The sequence below is a fragment of the Tupaia chinensis genome, unplaced genomic scaffold (assembly GCF_000334495.1).
Source record: "Tupaia chinensis unplaced genomic scaffold, TupChi_1.0 Scaffold000250_1, whole genome shotgun sequence".
Lineage (NCBI taxonomy): Eukaryota > Metazoa > Chordata > Mammalia > Scandentia > Tupaiidae > Tupaia > Tupaia belangeri.
In genome coordinates, this window is record NW_006159730.1 from 2,019,031 (window position 1) to 2,038,618 (window position 19,588).

Sequence of the window (19,588 nt, forward strand, 5' to 3'; positions counted from 1 at the left end):
TTTCTTGCTTTCTGTCTCTCTGTCTTTCTGGTGAGTGCACACGCCCTATAACAAAAAACTCCTCAAAAAAAAGAAAAAAAAAAAAAAGGAACTAATCCTGCTAACTCCTTGATTAGCCCCTCAAACTGAGACAATACACTGTCATTGTTTATTACACCTAGTCTGTGGTTGGTTGGTAGGTTTGCCTTTTCGATTTCCGCCAGAGCACATATGCTTGCCAGAAACAGACAGAAAGGGAAGGAAAATGAAAAATCACCCACAGGTGTTGGGGAATAGCCATACTACAATCCCTACTCTTGGGATATTTAGGCTCACATACATTACCTGGGTGTCCTTCAAGCTGCTGGGTCTGAAACTTGATTTATGGAGTCTGTCATGGGGATATAGTACCTTAACCATGTCACCTGTTAGCCCTAGTTTGTGGTACTTTTTCTATTTGAGAGATTTTTGCTATAGGGCACATGTGCTTGCCGCAAAGACAGACAGAAATGAGAAATCACCTCCCAGGGATGATTTCATACCATAATCCCTTCTCCTCCATTCTCCTCTTGGGATCTTGGGCATGTAATGCATGCACTTTGCATGAGGTTTAAACCACTGTATCCGGGACTGATTGACTAGGTAGGAGTTCAACAAAGTAAACATTTTGCCATCCTGCTGGTCCCTAGTTTATGGTACTTTTTATGAGAGTCCTAGTGAACTAATAATTAACCCTTTCATGAATTGCATACAACTACCAAAAAAACCTTTTTTTTTTTTTTTTTTTTTTGAGATATTTTGCTACAGGGCATATGTACTCACTGGCAAGACAAAAGAGAAAGAGAGAGAGAGAAATCATTCCCCAAGCGGGATGGCCACGCTGCAATCCTATGTGCCTGGCATGAGTTTCAACCCACCAAGTCCAGGACTCAAACCACAGTCGGCTATGTGGGGAGTTCAGCACCACAACCACTACACCATCTGCTGGCCCCTACTCAAAGAAATTTTTAGTGGCTCTTTCAGGATTTACTGACAAATTTTTATCAATTATTATTATTATTGCTATTATTTATTATTATTGTTTTAATGTTTACTATAAGGCACATGTCATCACCAGAGAAAGATAGAGAATGTGAAAAACCAAGCCACCAGGCCTGGGACACAATTCGTGGTTGGCCATTAGGAAGTCCAGAACCTTAACCACCATGCTCACTGCTGGCCCTACTGATAAATATTTTTAGATAGATTTTTGTAATAGGACGTGTGAGCTCACCGTAGACACAAAGACAGACAGAAAATGAGAAATCATCCCCATGGCCAGGCCACAATCTTTTTTCCTCTCAGGATTCTGGGCATGTATATGCGCCGTTTCAAGCCACCAGGTTCAGGAGTTGAACCACAGTCAGCCATGTGGGAGACCAGTGTCTTAACCAGTACACTACCTGCTGCTCTCCCAACAACAAATTTTTTTTTAAAAATTTTGATTTTAGAAGCTTTCTGGCTCTTTCAAATGATCCTCCAGTAGAAGACCCAAAGTAAAAATGGTTTACTGGTAATATACATTTTGACATATAATAAACATTAGTTAAATGTTTCCAAAGATTAATGAAAAATTTACCAGTCATGTAACTTTAAGTTCAAGGAAATTATCTTTAGATACACTATGAATACCTTCTTATTTAGAACAGAGTTTCACAGCAGAAGCATAGAGCATCAATCCTTGAACAAGAAAGCACTTTTTTCCTAGAATTATTTAACTTATCATTATTAATTTGCTACAGTGCATGTGTGCTCACTAAAGAGACAGAGAGAAAGATACAAATTGAGAAGCCAAGTAGCCAGGTCTGGGACACAAACCATGGCTGACCATGTGCAAGTCTAATACCTCCTCCACCACACCACCTGGAGGCCTACTACACAGCATTTTTATGTTCATGAATATACTACATTTATTCCCTGTACATCTACCATATACAACAGCAGCAAGGAAATTAAAGGGAAAAAATAACAATCCCTGCTTCACCTGAGATTCATAATTTTGTCCTCATTACATTTCATAAAGTCTGATACCTGTTAATATTTTGGAACAGTCTGGGAAACACAATAGGTGAGAAGTTATATTTGAAAAGTAACAATGAAGGGCCAGCAAGTGCCATGGTGGTTGAGGTGCTGGACTCCCACATGGCTGACTATGGTTCGATTCCCTGACCTGGCTCATTTTCTCACTTTCCCTGTTTCTCTCTGGTCATGTTAAAATAATAATAAATAAAATTTTGGCTTTCCTTTTTTAATATAGATTTTTGCTATAGGCTGCATGTACTCGATAGAGAAAGAGACAGAGAGGGAAAAATCCCCCAAGAGGGATGGCCATACTGTAATTTCTTCTCCATTCTCCTCTTGGGATTTTGGGCATGCACACACACATCCCTGGTGTGAGTTTCAAGTCACCGGGTCTGGGACTTAAACCATTGTCAACCATATGGTACTTGAACACCTTAACCACCTCACCACCAGCTGTCCCCTTTGTCTTTTCTATTAGTGAAATAATGGGATGTTCCTAGAAAAATCTGAACAGAAGAATATAATAATTTAAAATTTACAAAGATAATTCTGGCAACTGTATTGAGAAGAGACTTTTGTAGAGAAGAAAAAAGAACCTTTTTTTTTTTTTTTTTTTTTTTGAGATATTTTGCTACAGGGCATATGTACTCACTGGCAAGACAAAAGAGAAAGAGAGAGAGAGAAATCATTCCCCAAGCGGGATGGCCACGCTGCAATCCTATGTGCCTGGCATGAGTTTCAACCCACCAAGTCCAGGACTCAAACCACAGTCGGCTATGTGGGGAGTTCAGCACCACAACCACTACACCATCTGCTGGCCCCTACTCAAAGAAATTTTTAGTGGCTCTTTCAGGATTTACTGACAAATTTTTATCAATTATTATTATTATTGCTATTATTTATTATTATTGTTTTAATGTTTACTATAAGGCACATGTCATCACCAGAGAAAGATAGAGAATGTGAAAAACCAAGCCACCAGGCCTGGGACACAATTCGTGGTTGGCCATTAGGAAGTCCAGAACCTTAACCACCATGCTCACTGCTGGCCCTACTGATAAATATTTTTAGATAGATTTTTGTAATAGGACGTGTGAGCTCACCGTAGACACAAAGACAGACAGAAAATGAGAAATCATCCCCATGGCCAGGCCACAATCTTTTTTCCTCTCAGGATTCTGGGCATGTATATGCGCCGTTTCAAGCCACCAGGTTCAGGAGTTGAACCACAGTCAGCCATGTGGGAGACCAGTGTCTTAACCAGTACACTACCTGCTGCTCTCCCAACAACAAATTTTTTTTAAAAAATTTTGATTTTAGAAGCTTTCTGGCTCTTTCAAATGATCCTCCAGTAGAAGACCCAAAGTAAAAATGGTTTACTGGTAATATACATTTTGACATATAATAAACATTAGTTAAATGTTTCCAAAGATTAATGAAAAATTTACCAGTCATGTAACTTTAAGTTCAAGGAAATTATCTTTAGATACACTATGAATACCTTCTTATTTAGAACAGAGTTTCACAGCAGAAGCATAGAGCATCAATCCTTGAACAAGAAAGCACTTTTTTCCTAGAATTATTTAACTTATCATTATTAATTTGCTACAGTGCATGTGTGCTCACTAAAGAGACAGAGAGAAAGATACAAATTGAGAAGCCAAGTAGCCAGGTCTGGGACACAAACCATGGCTGACCATGTGCAAGTCTAATACCTCCTCCACCACACCACCTGGAGGCCTACTACACAGCATTTTTATGTTCATGAATATACTACATTTATTCCCTGTACATCTACCATATACAACAGCAGCAAGGAAATTAAAGGGAAAAAATAACAATCCCTGCTTCACCTGAGATTCATAATTTTGTCCTCATTACATTTCATAAAGTCTGATACCTGTTAATATTTTGGAACAGTCTGGGAAACACAATAGGTGAGAAGTTATATTTGAAAAGTAACAATGAAGGGCCAGCAAGTGCCATGGTGGTTGAGGTGCTGGACTCCCACATGGCTGACTATGGTTCGATTCCCTGACCTGGCTCATTTTCTCACTTTCCCTGTTTCTCTCTGGTCATGTTAAAATAATAATAAATAAAATTTTGGCTTTCCTTTTTTAATATAGATTTTTGCTATAGGCTGCATGTACTCGATAGAGAAAGAGACAGAGAGGGAAAAATCCCCCAAGAGGGATGGCCATACTGTAATTTCTTCTCCATTCTCCTCTTGGGATTTTGGGCATGCACACACACATCCCTGGTGTGAGTTTCAAGTCACCGGGTCTGGGACTTAAACCATTGTCAACCATATGGTACTTGAACACCTTAACCACCTCACCACCAGCTGTCCCCTTTGTCTTTTCTATTAGTGAAATAATGGGATGTTCCTAGAAAAATCTGAACAGAAGAATATAATAATTTAAAATTTACAAAGATAATTCTGGCAACTGTATTGAGAAGAGACTTTTGTAGAGAAGAATGTGAAGCATGGAATGTGAAGCATGAGGTTATTAATATAATATGAACAAGAGATAATTCAGGTTCGATTAAGGTCAGATCAATAAAACTGTTGAGAAGTGGTCTTATTCTACATACGTTTTGAAAATAGAGATACCAATTCCTGAAAGATTACAGACCAAATATGACAGAAATAAAGGAGTCAAGGATGACTCCTACATTTTAGCTTGAGCAACTACAAAGATAAAGTTGTTATCAAGTGTGTTGAATAAGGCTGAGGGTGGAGGATTTTTGTTTGCTTTCTTTTTGGAAAAAGAGGAGAGTAGGGGTTTACTTTTCTTTCTTTAAAGAGTTTTTAAATTAAATTTAATTAATTTTATTTTAATTTGACCAGAGAGGGACAGAGAAAGAGAAAATGAGAGAACAAGCTGCCAGGTCATGAACTCAAAGCATGGTCAACCACATGGGAGTCCAGTGTCCTTAATTGCCCTTAATCACCACATCACCTGCTGGTCCCCCAAACAAGAAAAATATTCATAATTCTAAAATCAGGAACCAGCAGGTAGCATAATGGCTATGTCGCTGGACTCCCACGTAGTCGACCGTGGTTCGCGTCCCGGAACCGGTGGCTTAAAACTCACGCCGGGCGCGTGTGTGTGTGTGCCCAAGATCCCAAGAGGAGAATGGGGGAGAAGGGATTGCGGCGTGACCATCCCCCCTGGGGGGTGATTTCTTGCTTCCTGTCTCTATGTCTCTCTGTCTGGCGAGCGCACGCGCCCTATAGTGAAAAAAAAAAAAAAACTCTCCCCCCCCCAAAAAAAATTCTGAAATCAAAGTTGATAGACATATGGGTGCTCACTGTATTATTTTTTCAACTTTTCTCTCTTTCTTTCAATAAGAGAGGGACAAAGAAAGAGACATATAGACGCCATACCCAATTGGATCTTGTTAATGTTACGATGAGTCTTGAAGCCAGAGACGATCATAGGCACACCTACTGTGTTCAGGTCATTCCGATTTTGATACCTTGGCCTTCCATATGGCTCAAATATGGCACAGTGGAATCTTACCACTTGCATCGCTTCAGTAAGTTCAGTAAGGTCTCAACTTTTAAAATGTCTGAATATTTGCATTAATAAAAAATAAAAAGGTATGACAGAATAAAATGTAACAGTAAACTAAAAATACCTTAATAATCCTCAGAGATTTTTTTTTTTTTGAGAGGTTTTTGCTATAGGGCATGTGTACTTGTCAGAAAGACAGAGACAGACAGAAAGTGAGAAACTGTCCCCTGGGGGGGACGGCCATGCCAAAATCCTTTCTATTCCATTCTCCTTTCGGGATCTTGGGCACGCATGCACACACACCTGGCGTGAGTTTAAGCTACTGGGTCTGGGACTCAAACCAGGGTCGACTACATGGGAGTCCAACAACATAGCCATTATGCCAACTGCTGGTCCCTTCCTCAGAGATATTTCTAGTAAAAAAACAAACAAAGAAAAAAAACAACTCTATGAAAACAAGCTCCTGATATAAGGGTTACATCATTGGACTCCCATGTGGTTAAGTGTGGTTTGAGTCCCGGACAGAGTGGTTGGTTTAAGACTCACACTGGGAGGATGTGTGTGCGTGCCCAACATCCTGAGAGGAAAAGGGATTAACAGTATGGCCATCCTGCCTGCGGAGTGATTTCTTGCTTTCACTTGCTCTGTTTTGCTGGCAAAAGTATGCACCCTATGCAAAAAAATTATTCTAAGAAAAAATTTATCAAAATGTCCCAAATAAAGCTAGCCTATGGCCTGGTAATAAAGAAAGTCATATTCTACATGGCTGACCACAGTTCAAATCGTGGTCCCAGTGGCTTAAAAACACAGGTAGTCTCTGTACATGCCCAAAATACTAACAGAGTGAAGAAACGAAGATGGGATAGTGACATGATCATGCTCTTTTGAAGGTGCTATCTCTCTTTCTCATTCCTTTTTTAAGAATTATTTTACTCTAGTTTTTTTTTTTTTAATGTATTTAATTTTGAAACAGAGAGAGAGAGAGAGAGAGAGAGAGAGAGAGAGAGAGATGGATGGAAAGTGAGGAAGCAAGCCGCCAGGTCCAGAACCTGAATCAAAGTCAGTCAAGTGGGAGTCCAGCACCCTTAACCACCAGGCCACCAGCTGACCCCTCTTTCCCATTCTTTCTCTCTTGTTTCTGTGCAAACTCTCTGCCGGGGGAAAATAAAGAAACCCCAAATCTATGTGGAGAGGGAAGGTATACAAATGTAATTTATGTGTGACATCTACAATAGGTCCAACACTATTATATTAGGACTAGCAGACAGTGTGACGTTCACGTCACTGGACTCACTCACACACCGTCAGTTGTGGGTGAAATCCTGGACACAGTGGTTTGAAACATGCCAGGTACATGGAGAAAAACAGATTGCAGCATGGCCATCCCCTCACACCTAGAGGGGCGACTTCTCACTTTGTCTGTCTCATGCATGTGCCTTATAGCAAAAATCTCTCAATAATATATAAATAAAAATAACTAAAGTAGTTAATATCATCCTTTTGGTCAAAAGTCTTCTTTCTTTCCTTTTTTTTTATTTAAAAAAAAAAGAATTATTTATTTTATTTATTAATTTTTTCAAATTTGGCCACTGAGAGAAAGAGAGAAAGGGTCAGCAAGAAAACAAGTCCCCAGGTCAGGACTTGAACCATGATCAGCCATGTGGGAGTCCAGTACCGTAAACACAATGCTACCTGCCCCAAAAGTCTGTTTTTTTGTTGTTTTTTTTTTAAAGAATTATTTTCTTGGGATCAGCAGTTAGCGTAATGGCTATGTTGCTGGACTCCCATGTAGTCGACTGTGGTTCGAGTTCTGGACCCGGTGGCTTAAACTCATGCTGGGCTCGTGTGCGTGCATACCAAGATCTCTATAGGAGAATGGAAGAGAAGGGATTACAGCGTGGCCATCCCCCCTGGGGGGTGATTTCTCGCTTTCTGTCTCTCTGTCTCTGTCTTTCCGGCGAGCGCACACGCCCTATAGCAAAAACCTCTCAAAAAAAAAAAAAAAAGAATTATTTTCTTTACATTTATTATTACTTTTTTATATTTCCAGAGACACACAGATATGTATGTATGTATGTATGTATATATGTATGTATGTGTGTGTGTATGTATAGACACACACACACACACACACACAGAAAGAGAGTGAAAAATGAAGTCTCCAGGTCTAGGGCTCAAACTACAACTGCCCATGTGGGATGTGGGAGTCCAGAGCCCTTAACCAACATGCCACCTGATGACCCCCTAAAAGTCTGTTTTCTAAGACTTAGGTTTCAATAGTATTTAGGGGCTAGCACATGGCATGGTGGTTAAGGGTCCTGGACTCCCACATGAACGATTGTGGTTCAAATCCCGGGCCTGGTGACTTTCTCTCTCTCACACTGTCCCTCTCTGGTCAAATTTTAAAATAAATAAATAGGGGAGCAGCAGGTGGCATGGTGACTAAGGCACTGGACACTCCCATATGGCCGACCACAGTTCAAGTCCCAGACCTGGTGGCTTACGTTCTCTCTCTCTCTCTCTGGTCAAATTAAAATGAATGAATGAATAAATACAATAAAATAAATAATTCCTTAAAAATAAATAAATTTAACTAAAGTAATTCTTTAAAAAAGATACGTAGGTATTTATTATTATTTTAAACTTTTGCAGTATGATAGTTTACACAAAAAGAAAAAACATAATCACGTAATCTTTTTAAAAAGATTTATTTATATATTTGATTCCATTTGTTAGTATTCTCACTTTTAATTTGACCAGAGACAGAGACAGAGTGAAAGGAAAAACGAGAAAGCAAGCCATCAGGTCTGGGACTCAAACTGTGGTCAGACACATGGGAATTCAGCGCCTTTAACCTCCACACTACGTGCCGGCCCCTATATCAAGAAATCTTCTAAATTGTATGTTCTACAAAACAACATGGACTGGGACCAAGAAATGGTGTAGTGGTTATGTGGCTGGACTCTCACGTGGCCAACCACAGTTCAAGTCCTGGACCCAGAACTTGTAACGTACTGGGTGTGTGTACATGTGAGCCCAAAATCCACAGAAGAGAATGGAGGAGAATGGATTGTGGCATGGCCATCCTGTCTGAGGGAATTATTTCTCACTTTCCCTCTCACTGTATCTGTCTCTCTCTCTCCACCCTCTCCCACACTCCCCAAGTACATGAACCCTAAGGCAAAAATCTAAAAAAAAAAAAAATAATAAAATAAACAAATAAAAAAGAACACTCAGTAGAGAATATTTTTGTTTCTATTTTAAATCTAAAAAAATTAAAATTAAACATTTCTGTGACATGAAACTACCAAATATTTTTTTGGGGGATCCTATAAGTGAGAAATCACCCCCTAGGGAAGATGGTCATGCCAGAATCCCTTTTCCTCTTAGGATTTTGGGCACACATGCACATACCCATCGAGAGACTTTCAAGCTCCCAGATCCAGAATCAGAACCAAGCTCAGCCATATGGGAATTCAGCACCTTAATCATCATGCCATCTACTGGCCCCCAAAAATGTGTTTGCAATTCCAACAAATAATAAATAAATTTGAATTCATACCATCTTCTTCATCCTCAGCTTCTTCTGCTTCCATTGGGTCATACTCATCTTGATTATTATCTTCTTCAGTTTCATCATCGTCTTTAGAATCGTCTTTTCTTTTCTCTTCTTTCTGTAATTTAAAATTTCTTAAAATTTAGCAAGGTATCAGACTAACCATTGAATGACTAAAACCTGAGAAACACCAAATCCATTAAATTTACTTGCAATAGTTTCACAATGTGAAAGTTTTTAGGAATTATTTATTTTAATTCTATTTGTTATCATTATTATTATTTTTTAAGTTGACCAGAGAAAAAAAGAAAAGAAAATCAAGAAAGCAAGCTGCCATGGGATCAGTAGATAGCGTAATGGCTATGTTGCTGAACTCCCATGTAGCTGACCGCAGTTTGAGTGTCGGACCTGGTGGCTTAAACTCATACCAGGCACGTGTGCGTGCATGCCCAAGATCCCAAGAGGAGAATGGAGGAGAAGGGATTGTGGCGTGGCCATCCCCCAAGAGGGGGATTTCTCGCTTTCTCTCTCTCTCTTTCTGCTTTTCTGGTGAGCACACGTGCCCGATAGCAAAAAACCTCTCCAAAAAAAATCAAATCTTTTTGGGAATGTAGCTGAGGTTTCCAAATGCTTTATAAGTGTATCAGACATCTCTAATTTAGCCATGTCCAATTTATGAATACTGCAGATTGTGAACAGTACATTCTACAAAATTATGGGGGGGAACCCTATATCCAGAGTACTCTACTAGTTTATATGTATGTGCGTGTGCATGTGTGGCTACCAGAGAACTACTAAGAAACCAACTCCAACTGCTTTTTAAATCCTGTTGTGTAGTTCAAGTGTCTTGCCTTGACCAAAATAATGAGTTGATTAACTGAGCCTTTATAATTAACTAAATTAAAAACTAAGCAGATTTGAGTTAAATTTAAAAAAAAAAGAAATAAAGAAAAAAAGAAACTTAAGTCTTTGGGGCTAGCAGATATCGTAATGATTACGTCGCTGGACTCCCATGTAGACAACCATGGTTCGAATCCCGGACCTGGAGGCATGAAACTCACTCTGTGCACGTGTGTGCATGCCTAAAATCTCTAGAGAAAAATGGAGGATAGGGGATCGCGGCATGGCCATCCCCCCTCAAACTTGATTTCTCACTTTCTATTTCTGTCTCTCTGGTAAGCTTATGTGCCCTATAACCAAAATCTCTTTCTAAAAAAAAAATATAGAAATTCTGTCTTTGAATATGTCCTTCTAATAGTTTAATCTTACATCTGTTCATAAAACAGTGGCCACTAGGTGACATCCCACAATCAGCACAAACACTGGCCTGCCTGGAAAGAATCTGAGAGCCAGAGGAGGGAGGGGGGCAGGGAAGGAGAAGAATGGGCTGGGGAGAGGAGAGGTTCTTGTTCCTAGTTGTTTTATTTATTGATTTATTTATTCACACATCCATTCATTCATATATTTATTTTCAAGCAACATGTGGGAAGGTCTCAAATGATAATCTGGGTAGTGGAAGGCAAACTTGTTTGCCTCAAGTCTTATTTCTGGGCTTGAGCTTTGTTGTCAAAGATGGACGAGTTTCATTATTGTTATGAAAAATTTATATTGTAGAGGCTGGCAGATGGCACAGTAGCTGAGGCACTAGACTCCCACATGGTCAACTGTGGTTAAAATCTTGGACTTGGCAGTTTACTTTCTCTTTTTCTTGGAGAGGTTTTTGCTATAGGGCGTGTGCGCTCACCAGAAAAGCAGAAAGAGACAGAGAGACAGAAATAAGAGAAATCACCCCCCCAGGGGATGGCCACGCCGCAATCCCTTCTCCTCCATTCTCCTCTCGGGATCTTGGGCAGGCACGCACATGTGTCCGGCATTGAGTTTAAGCTACCACGTCCGGAACTCGAACAGCAGTCGACTACATGGGAATCCAGCGACATAGCCATTACGCTAACTGCTGGTCCCAAGATTTGATTTTAAAGTGTAAAAATCAAAACTTCATATAAAAGCATAACAGATTTAACAGACATCTTTGAAAAAATTCTATTGTAACTCAATTTTCTACTTTTTCAAATATGACTAAGAAAAAAATCTACAAGTATGAACGACTACTTTAAAAATAAGAACTATTAACTGGGTAAATGGGAGAGGGGGGAGCTATTATTATTGCACTCCATGGATGTGCAGCATTCCAGAATGTGCCAGCACTGAACCACTATCTTGCATTGAGGTTTTCTAAGAGGTATAATTTGCCTGCAAAGGAAGCACCTGGTCTGTACTAATAGCTTGCTGTCTTCAGTACAGGCCTTCATGATGTTAGTCATGCTGCTCTTGCAAAAATCACTTAATGTAAAAGAGTTTTCAGTGCTGTTAAGTGGAGATATGATAGAAGATATGGGATCGAATCTTTTTGCACACTGAGCTTCATTTTACTGTCAAGAATTTGAAGAAGTTGCCACATGGATGGAAGGTGACCAGATTCCAACTTAGACCATACAAGCAGGCACATCATTTAAAGTTATCTCAAATGCACCTGTTGAGTGAGATACACTGGTTGCTCAGGACGAAAACCATCATACATGCATAGTCCTTATTTTCTTGGCCCCAATGCCAGACACTAGGAGCCTACATGCCAAAGAAAGCAAAAGGAACCTTGTCCACAATTATTAAACCTATTAATACTAATTTAAAGACTGACAAGAAAGATGCTATGTCTTTATATTGGCTGAGGAAGTTAATCCTTTCCCTTAATGCAGATGTCTGGGTACCGCTGGCGGATAACCCACATGCACGCCTCAAACACCCGCCATTATCCTCTATTAACACAAATCAGGAACTTACGCAGCGGCCCCTTGACGTAGTGCATCTTTGTTTGCTGGGCGCCCTGCCCAGGCTGGCTGAGCCTCACTCCTGACCACCACCAATGCTGCCACCAGTAATAGCAGAAGCCTCATCTTAACTGAGCCAGCTGCTTCAGCCACTCTCAGACTGAGACTGCAGCCAGCCCGAAGCCCCGCCAGGAGCTGCTCCCAATGCAACCCAAAGACTTAATTTCTAATAAAACTAGTTTCACAGCTTAGAGTTTATTTTATTATTGTAATAGAAACCAACACCACTCGTTGCAATCTCCTATATAATACTGTAACTGACAACATCTAAAAGAGATTAGTGGTCATGGAAGTAATCACTTACCTTCCTTTCATCTCTATCTTCTTTTTTATCTTTATCATCACCTGATTTTCTACGTTTGGGTTTTGGGTCATCAGTTTCTTCATCTCTTTCTTCTTTTTTATCTTTTCTTTCATCTTTTTTGCTTTTCTTATCCTTTTCTTTTTTGTCTTCTTTCTCAGGAAGAGACAGTAATGATTTGTATATTCTGACACCAAAATCTCTTTGAAGCATTTCGTTGAAAAGTTCTGCAAACAATGAAACCTACAAAGAAATACAAACATTAGCTGGGGCAATAGAAATTCAATAGAAATACCGAATAAATTCAGCAACAGGGAACCAGCAGTTAGCGTAATGGCTATGTCGCTGGACTCCCACGTAGTCGACTGTGGTTCGCGTCCCGGACTCGGTGGCTTAAAACTCACGCCGGGCGTGTGTGCGTGCGTGCCCAAGATCCCAAGAGAATGGAGAAGGGATTGCGGCGTGACCATCCCCCCTGGGGGGGGTGATTTCTCGCTTTCTGTCTCTCTGTCTCTCTCTGTCTGGCGAGCACACGCGCCCTATAGCGAAAAAACCTCTCTCAAAAAAAAACAAAAACAAAAAAAACAACCCTCCCCAAAAAAGAAATACTGAATAAATTCAGCAACAAAGTATCAAATAAAAACTTGCCAGAACAATTAGGTACACTTACAAAGTAGTTATAATAGTTTATGACAACAATTATGTATAGTATAAGGTATCGATACTTCTAACAGTTTATGTCAATGATACTGAAGACTCTCAAAATCCTGAAAAGAATTTTCTGAAGATATACATACTATCTTTAGTGTAGTTTTACTTAAACATTACAAAAAATAGAGACTAGCAGATGGTGTAATGTTACATCACTGGACTCCCAACGTAGCCAACTGTGGTTTGAGTCCCAGATCCAGTGACTTGAAACTCAGTGGGTGCGTGTGCATGCACACCCAAAATTCCAAGAGGAAAATGGAGAAGGGACTGCAGCATGGCCATCTCCTGGGGCAATTATCATACAGAGAGACCCATCTGAGCAAACATGGTGACCTTTAGACAAATGTAGAAACGCAGTTCCGTGAGCAGTCATTTGCAAGGCAGTGAATGTCATTAAGACATCTGGTACCATGTAGTTCTATGTCAGATTTCTCTAATCTTCTTGAGCCAATTCTGATGAACACATGTGGCTTCCTTTAGAAACAGAGGTAGCTAGTGTATTCACACGTTTCAGCATATGTCTACAGGTCACCATGTCTGCTCAGATTGGCCATTCTTTACAGGTAATTTCTGTCCCCATAAAACCAAAACAAACAAAATTTACAAAAAATAGCCCTACTTTAGAAAAATTTAAAAAGAGGGCACAGCAGATGGTTACATTGCTAGACTCCAACATAGCCGATCAGTGACTTGAAAATCACACAAGGTCCATGTGGATGTGTGCCAAGATCTCAAGGGGAGAATGGAGAAGAGATTATAGTATGTCCATTTGTTTTGTTTTGTTTTGCACTTTCTCTCTCTCTCTCTCTCTGGTGAGCACAAACATCGTACAGCAATAAAAAAGAGAGGTTTTGCTATAGGGTGCGTGTGCTTGCCAGAAAGACAGAGAGAAAGCAAGAAATCACCCCCCAGTGGGATGGCCACACTGCAATCCCTTCTTCATTCTCCTCTCAGGATCTTGGGCATGCAAGCACATGCGCCCGGTGTGAGTTTAAGCCACAGAGTCTGGGACTCGAACCATAGTTGACTACATAGGAGTCCAGCTATGTAGCCATTATGCTATCTGCTGGTCACAAACAAATTATTTTGAAAAGTGTCAAAACGTAAAAAAGTCTTTGTAACGACAAGAGTGAATTAATTCTCTATGTACTGCCACCTACGAGCACTAAAAGATGAATGTATATGTAGTATTAATACTAAATGAGGGGCTGCAGGTGGTGTGATGGTTAAGGGCACAGGACTTCCACATGGACAACTGCGGTTTGAGTCCCAGCTTGCTTTCTTACTTTCTCTCTCTCTCTTGCTCTGTCCCTCTCTGGTCAAATTAAAATAAAGAAATAAAGTTAAATAAAATAATTCTTAAAAAAAAAAAAACCTAAATGATGCATCAAAATTATTTCTGCATTCTAACACTAGATTAAAATGAAACCTAACATGGTAATATGTCCAGGGTGAGAAACAATAAAGCATCATCATTTTGCTAGCAAGAGGATGGTTTCAAAAACTGCTTTGTTTCTATCAGAATAGCATTATTTTTTTTTAAAGAACTGCTTTGGGGCCAGCAGGTAGCATGGTGTGGTTAGGGCTCTGGACTCCCATATGGCTGACCAGGTTGAAGTCCTGACCTGACAGTTTGCTTTCTCACTTTTCACTTTCTCTCTCTCTCTCTCTCTAGCATACATCCTTCATAGCGAATTTTAAAATAAAAATAATACATAAAATTAAATATATAATTCTAAAAAAAAACTCAAAAAACAAAAATCATTGCTTTAATTAACTTTATTTATTTATTTAAATTTGACCAGAGCATGACAGAGTGAGAGACAGGAAGAGAGAAAAGAGAGGGAAAGTGAGAAAGCAAGCTGCCAGGTCTAAGACCCAAACCACAGTCAGCTACGTGGCAGTCCAGTGCCCTTAACAACCACGCCACATGCTGGCTCCTGCTTACTGGAATTATAAACATCAAAATTTGGAAATGTCAGTATTTATACCATGAGAGACTTTCTTTTCTTTTTTTTTTGAAGAGGTTTTTTTGCTATAGGGCACATGTGCTCACCAGACAGAGAGAGACAGAGAGACAGAAAGCGAGAAATCACCCCCCAGGGGGGATGGCCACGCCACAATCCCTTCTCCTCCATTCTCCTCTTGGGATTTTGGGCACGCACGCACACGCGCCCGGTGTGAGTTTTAATCCACTGGGTCCGGGACAGAAACCACGGTTGACTACATGGGAGTCCAGCGACATAGCCATTATGCTAACTGCTGGTCCCCCATGAGACTTTCTAAGACCAGCAGAAATGTACTTTATGTTTTACAATATGCTCAACAATCCCACATATTTGTTTATAAAGGTTTATAAATTATTTCACAAATCTAAGACCTTTCTTTCATTTTTATTTTATATTTGATGGACAAAAGTGTCTTGGGTCAAGAAAGGATAATTTTCTTTTTAGGGATTTTTTTTGGGGAAAGGTTTATTTTGCCTCTGGGCATGTACGCTTGCCAGAGAGAAAGAGACAGCAAAACAGAAAGTGGAAATCATCTCCCAAGGGGGATGGTCACAGCATAATCCCTTCTCCACCATTCTCCTCTCAGGATTGTAGGCACAGATGCCCACGTGCCTGGTGTGAGTTTTAAACCACTGGGTCCAGGACTCTAACCGCAGTTGGCCATGTGGAAGTCCAGCAACATAACTGCTAATCATCTACAAGCCCCAATTATTTTTTTGTTCCCAAGAAGTTTTTGACATAGGGCATGTGCACTCACCAGAAAACAGACACAAGAGACGTTTTCCGGTGAGAGGGAAAGTGACAAATCACCCCCATCAAGGGGGATGGTCATGCTGTAATCCCTTTTCCTCTGGGCACATAACGCACACATGCCCAGCATGAGTTCGAAGCTACTAGGTTCAGGACCCAAACCACATTTGGCCATGTGGAAGTCCAGTGATGTAACTGCTATGCCACCTGTTGGCCCCATAATTCTTTTTAAAATTATTTATTTTTAATCATTATTATTTTTATTTATTCATCTTTGACCAGAGACAGAGAGAGAAGGAAAGTGAGAAAGCAAGCCTACAGATGTGGGACTAGAACCATGGTCGGCCATGTGGAAGTCTAGCACCTTATCCACCACGCCACCTGCTGGTCCCTTATGTTTTAAGATATAATAACTGAACACAGTTATAATTTCTACATATATTATGCTGCGCAGGGTACCAAAAATTAATTTAAAAAATCTTCTCTCTTTGGTTTAATGAAAGAAGTAGTTACTTACTTAGGCATAAAAGTCTCTTTTTTATTCACTACAGGTCACATGTGCTTGCCAGAGAAAAAGGTAGAAGAAAAAAATGCCCCCCATCATGGGTGAAGACGTGCTGTAATCCCTTCTCTTGCATTTCTCCATCCTGTTGCAATTTGGGGCACATAAGCACATACATCCACTGTGTTTTTCCAAGCACTTGGGGTAAAGAATTTCAACAATGTTTTCAGCCATGTAGAATCCAGCTACCCTAACTAGGCCAACCAGCAAGCCCAGGGATAAAAGTACCTAATTACAGTGAAAAACAACATAATTATATATCATGAAACTGCTATATAGTGTGACCAGCAGTTAGCGTAATGGCTATGTCGCTTGACTCCCACGTAGTCAATCGTGGTTCAAGTCCCAGATCCGGTGACTTAAACTCACGCCGGGCACGTGTGTGTGCGTGCCCAAGATCCTGAGAGAAGAATGAAGGAGAAGGGACTGCGGCATGGCCATCCCCCCTGGGGGGTGATTTCTCATTTTCTGTCTCTCTCTGTCTGTCTGGTGAGTGCACGCACCCTATAGCAAAAACCTCTCCAAAATAAAAGATAAAAAACAAAAAACAAAAAACGCTGTATAGTAACAGTGTACAACAGAGGATAAATCAGCTAGTCCCCCCCATAAGTTAAAAAACAAAACAAAACAAAACAAGAAAAAGCTTCAATGAAAGAGGCACTCCAAGAGATTTAAAAAGAAATTTTAACCAATCACAATGTGAATCTTATTTGGATCCTAATTTAAACTTAAAACTTTACCTCAGGGCCAGTAAGTGGCATGAAGAAGCTGGATTCCACATGGCTGACTGTGCAGTTCAAGTCCTGGACCCAATGGCTTGAAAATCACATGGAGCACAAGTGTGCTCATGCCCAAATTCTCAAGAGGAGGAGATGCATGGCCACCCATCCAGGGGAGTGATTACTCACTCGTCCCTCCCCACAGTCCGCACTCCCATCATTCTTATAAAGTGCAAGGGCCCTACTGCAAAAACTGGGGAAAAAAAAAAAAAGGAGGGGTGGCAGCTAACAAGTGGCATGGTGGTTAAGTTGCTGGACTCTCATATTGCCGACTGCATTTTGAATAATGGACCTGGCGGCTCGCTCACTCACTTGCTCACGCATGCTCGCTCTCTCTCTCTCTCTCTCTCTCATGCGTGCACATGCCCTACAGCAAATTAAAATAATAATTTAAAAATTAAATAAATAATTCTTTGAGGGACCAGCAGGTTGTGTGGTGGTTGGGGTGATGGACACTCCCACATGGCCGACCATGGTTCAAGTTCTGGACATGGCAACGTGTTTTCTCACTCCCCTTCACCCCACTCCCCGTGTCTCTCTCTGGCCAAATTAAAATAAATCAAGAAATAAAATTAAATAAATAAATAATTTGAAAATTAATAATTCTTGTCTGTTTCCCACTATACAAGATGGCAGGGGAAAAGGTTGCAAAGCAGGATACTAATGAGAAGAAACCTGAAGCCAAGAAGACTGATGCCAGTGGCAAGGTTAAAAAGGGTGACACCTGGGACCAGCAGTTAACAGCGTAATGGCTATGTCTCTGGACTCCCATGTAGTCGACCGCGATTTGACTCTCAGATCCGGTGGCTTAAACTCACACCGGGCGTGTGTGTGTGCATGCCCAAGATCCAGAGAGGAGAATGGAGGAGAAGGGATTGTGTTGTGGCCATCCCCCCTGGGGGTTAATTTTCTCGCTTTCTGTCTCTCTGTCTCTGTCTTTCTGGCGGGCGCACAGGCCCTTTAGCGAAAATCTCTCCAAAAAAATTTTTAAAAATAGGTGACCCCAAGGCTAAAAAGTCCAAGAAGGGGAAGCCCCATTGTAGCCGAAACCCTGTCTTAGTCCGGGGCATTGGCAGATACTCCCGGTCTGCCATGTACGAGAGGAAATACTCGGACACTAAATCCAGGATCAAAAAGAAAAATGAGAAGTTTCTTGAGACTGTCACAAAACCAGTTGGTGGAGACAAGAATGGTGGTACCCAGGTGGTTAAACTGCACAAAATGCCTAGGTATTATCTTACTGAAGATGTGCCTCGAAAGCTATTGAGCCGTGGCAAGAAAGCCTTCAGTAAGCATGTGAGAAAACTGTGAGCTTGCATCACTCCTGGAGCCACTCTGACCATCCTCACTGGACACCAGAAGCAAGAGAGTGGTTTTCATGAAGCAAGTGGCTTGCTACTTGTAACTGGACCACTGGTTCTCAATCAAGTTCCACTGCATAGAACACACGCCAGAAATCTGTCATTGTCACTTCCATGAAAATTGGTATTAGCAAAGTAAAAATCCCAGAGCACCTTCCTGATGCTTACTTCAAGAAAAAGAAACTGCAGAAGCCCAGACACCAGGCAAGTGAGATCTTCAACACAGAGAAGGAGAAATACGAGATTTCAGAGCAGCGCAAGGTTGATCAGAAAGCTGTGGACTTGCAAATTCTACCAAAAATCAAAGCTGTTCCTCAGCTCCAGGGCTACCTATGATCCATGTCTGTCCTTACAAATGGAGTTTAGTCTCACAAATTGGTGTTCTAAATTTTTTGCCAAGAACCTAAATAACTGATCATATACACACATATATATATAAACTTAATAATTCTTTGGGGAAAAAATTACCTCAAAGGAATGCTCTTTATTGTCCTCTAATCTGTAGTCCAAAAGGACACTCAAAGACATGATGCTACAATCAAACTTGCCACTTTTTGCAGCCCAATTTGGATGTACAATGATAGCTGGTTCATCAGGCAAAATATATCGTCTTTCCCGACGCTGGCGTTCCATTTCCTCTTGACGCTTTCTTTCTTCTTCCTAGGTATTAAAATTTTAAAGTCATAATTAAGTTTCCACAGGGAGTATATACATATATAAAACATATAGAAACATATGTAAAAGATGTATCATTGGAAAAAAGCAAAAACCTCATAACTATGGAATTCACACAACGCGTAAGGGTTGGAAATGGAAGAGTTCAAATTTACAAATGGTACTAGCTTTCATGGCTCCAAATTCTCTTTTGAATTTTCAAGCAAAAGAGACAGCTTTCGACTACAGAGGAGGGAGGAAACTCACCTATATTGAGACTGTATAAAACAGGAGATTATGGGAAAATGATGGTAGAATACTTACTGGGTCTTCCTAAATCCTCACATTAAAAAGAGACAATATAGGGCCAGCAGGTAGTGTGCTGGTTAAAGGCACTGGATTCTCACAAGGCCAACCACGGTTGGAGATCCAAATCTGGTAGTTTGATTTCTCTCTTTC

General features: G+C 40.5%; 1 protein-coding gene and 1 pseudogene across 3 annotated transcripts in view; both read right to left on the reverse strand.

The window, feature by feature from the left end:
- Positions 1 to 19,588, reverse strand: part of CCAR1 (cell division cycle and apoptosis regulator 1) — a 76,391-nt gene that overhangs the window by 9,764 nt on the left and 47,039 nt on the right. For all 3 annotated transcript variants that reach the window (XM_006148937.3, XM_027772046.1, XM_027772045.1), the window contains exons 17-19: positions 18,944 to 19,135; positions 12,307 to 12,546; positions 9,124 to 9,235 (exon numbers count right to left, since the gene is read on the reverse strand). In XM_006148937.3, the coding sequence (XP_006148999.1) occupies positions 9,124 to 9,235; positions 12,307 to 12,546; positions 18,944 to 19,135 (544 nt within the window). The remainder of the gene's footprint in view (positions 1 to 9,123; positions 9,236 to 12,306; positions 12,547 to 18,943; positions 19,136 to 19,588) is intronic.
- Positions 11,271 to 12,218, reverse strand: LOC102473794 (thioredoxin reductase-like selenoprotein T pseudogene; annotated as a pseudogene).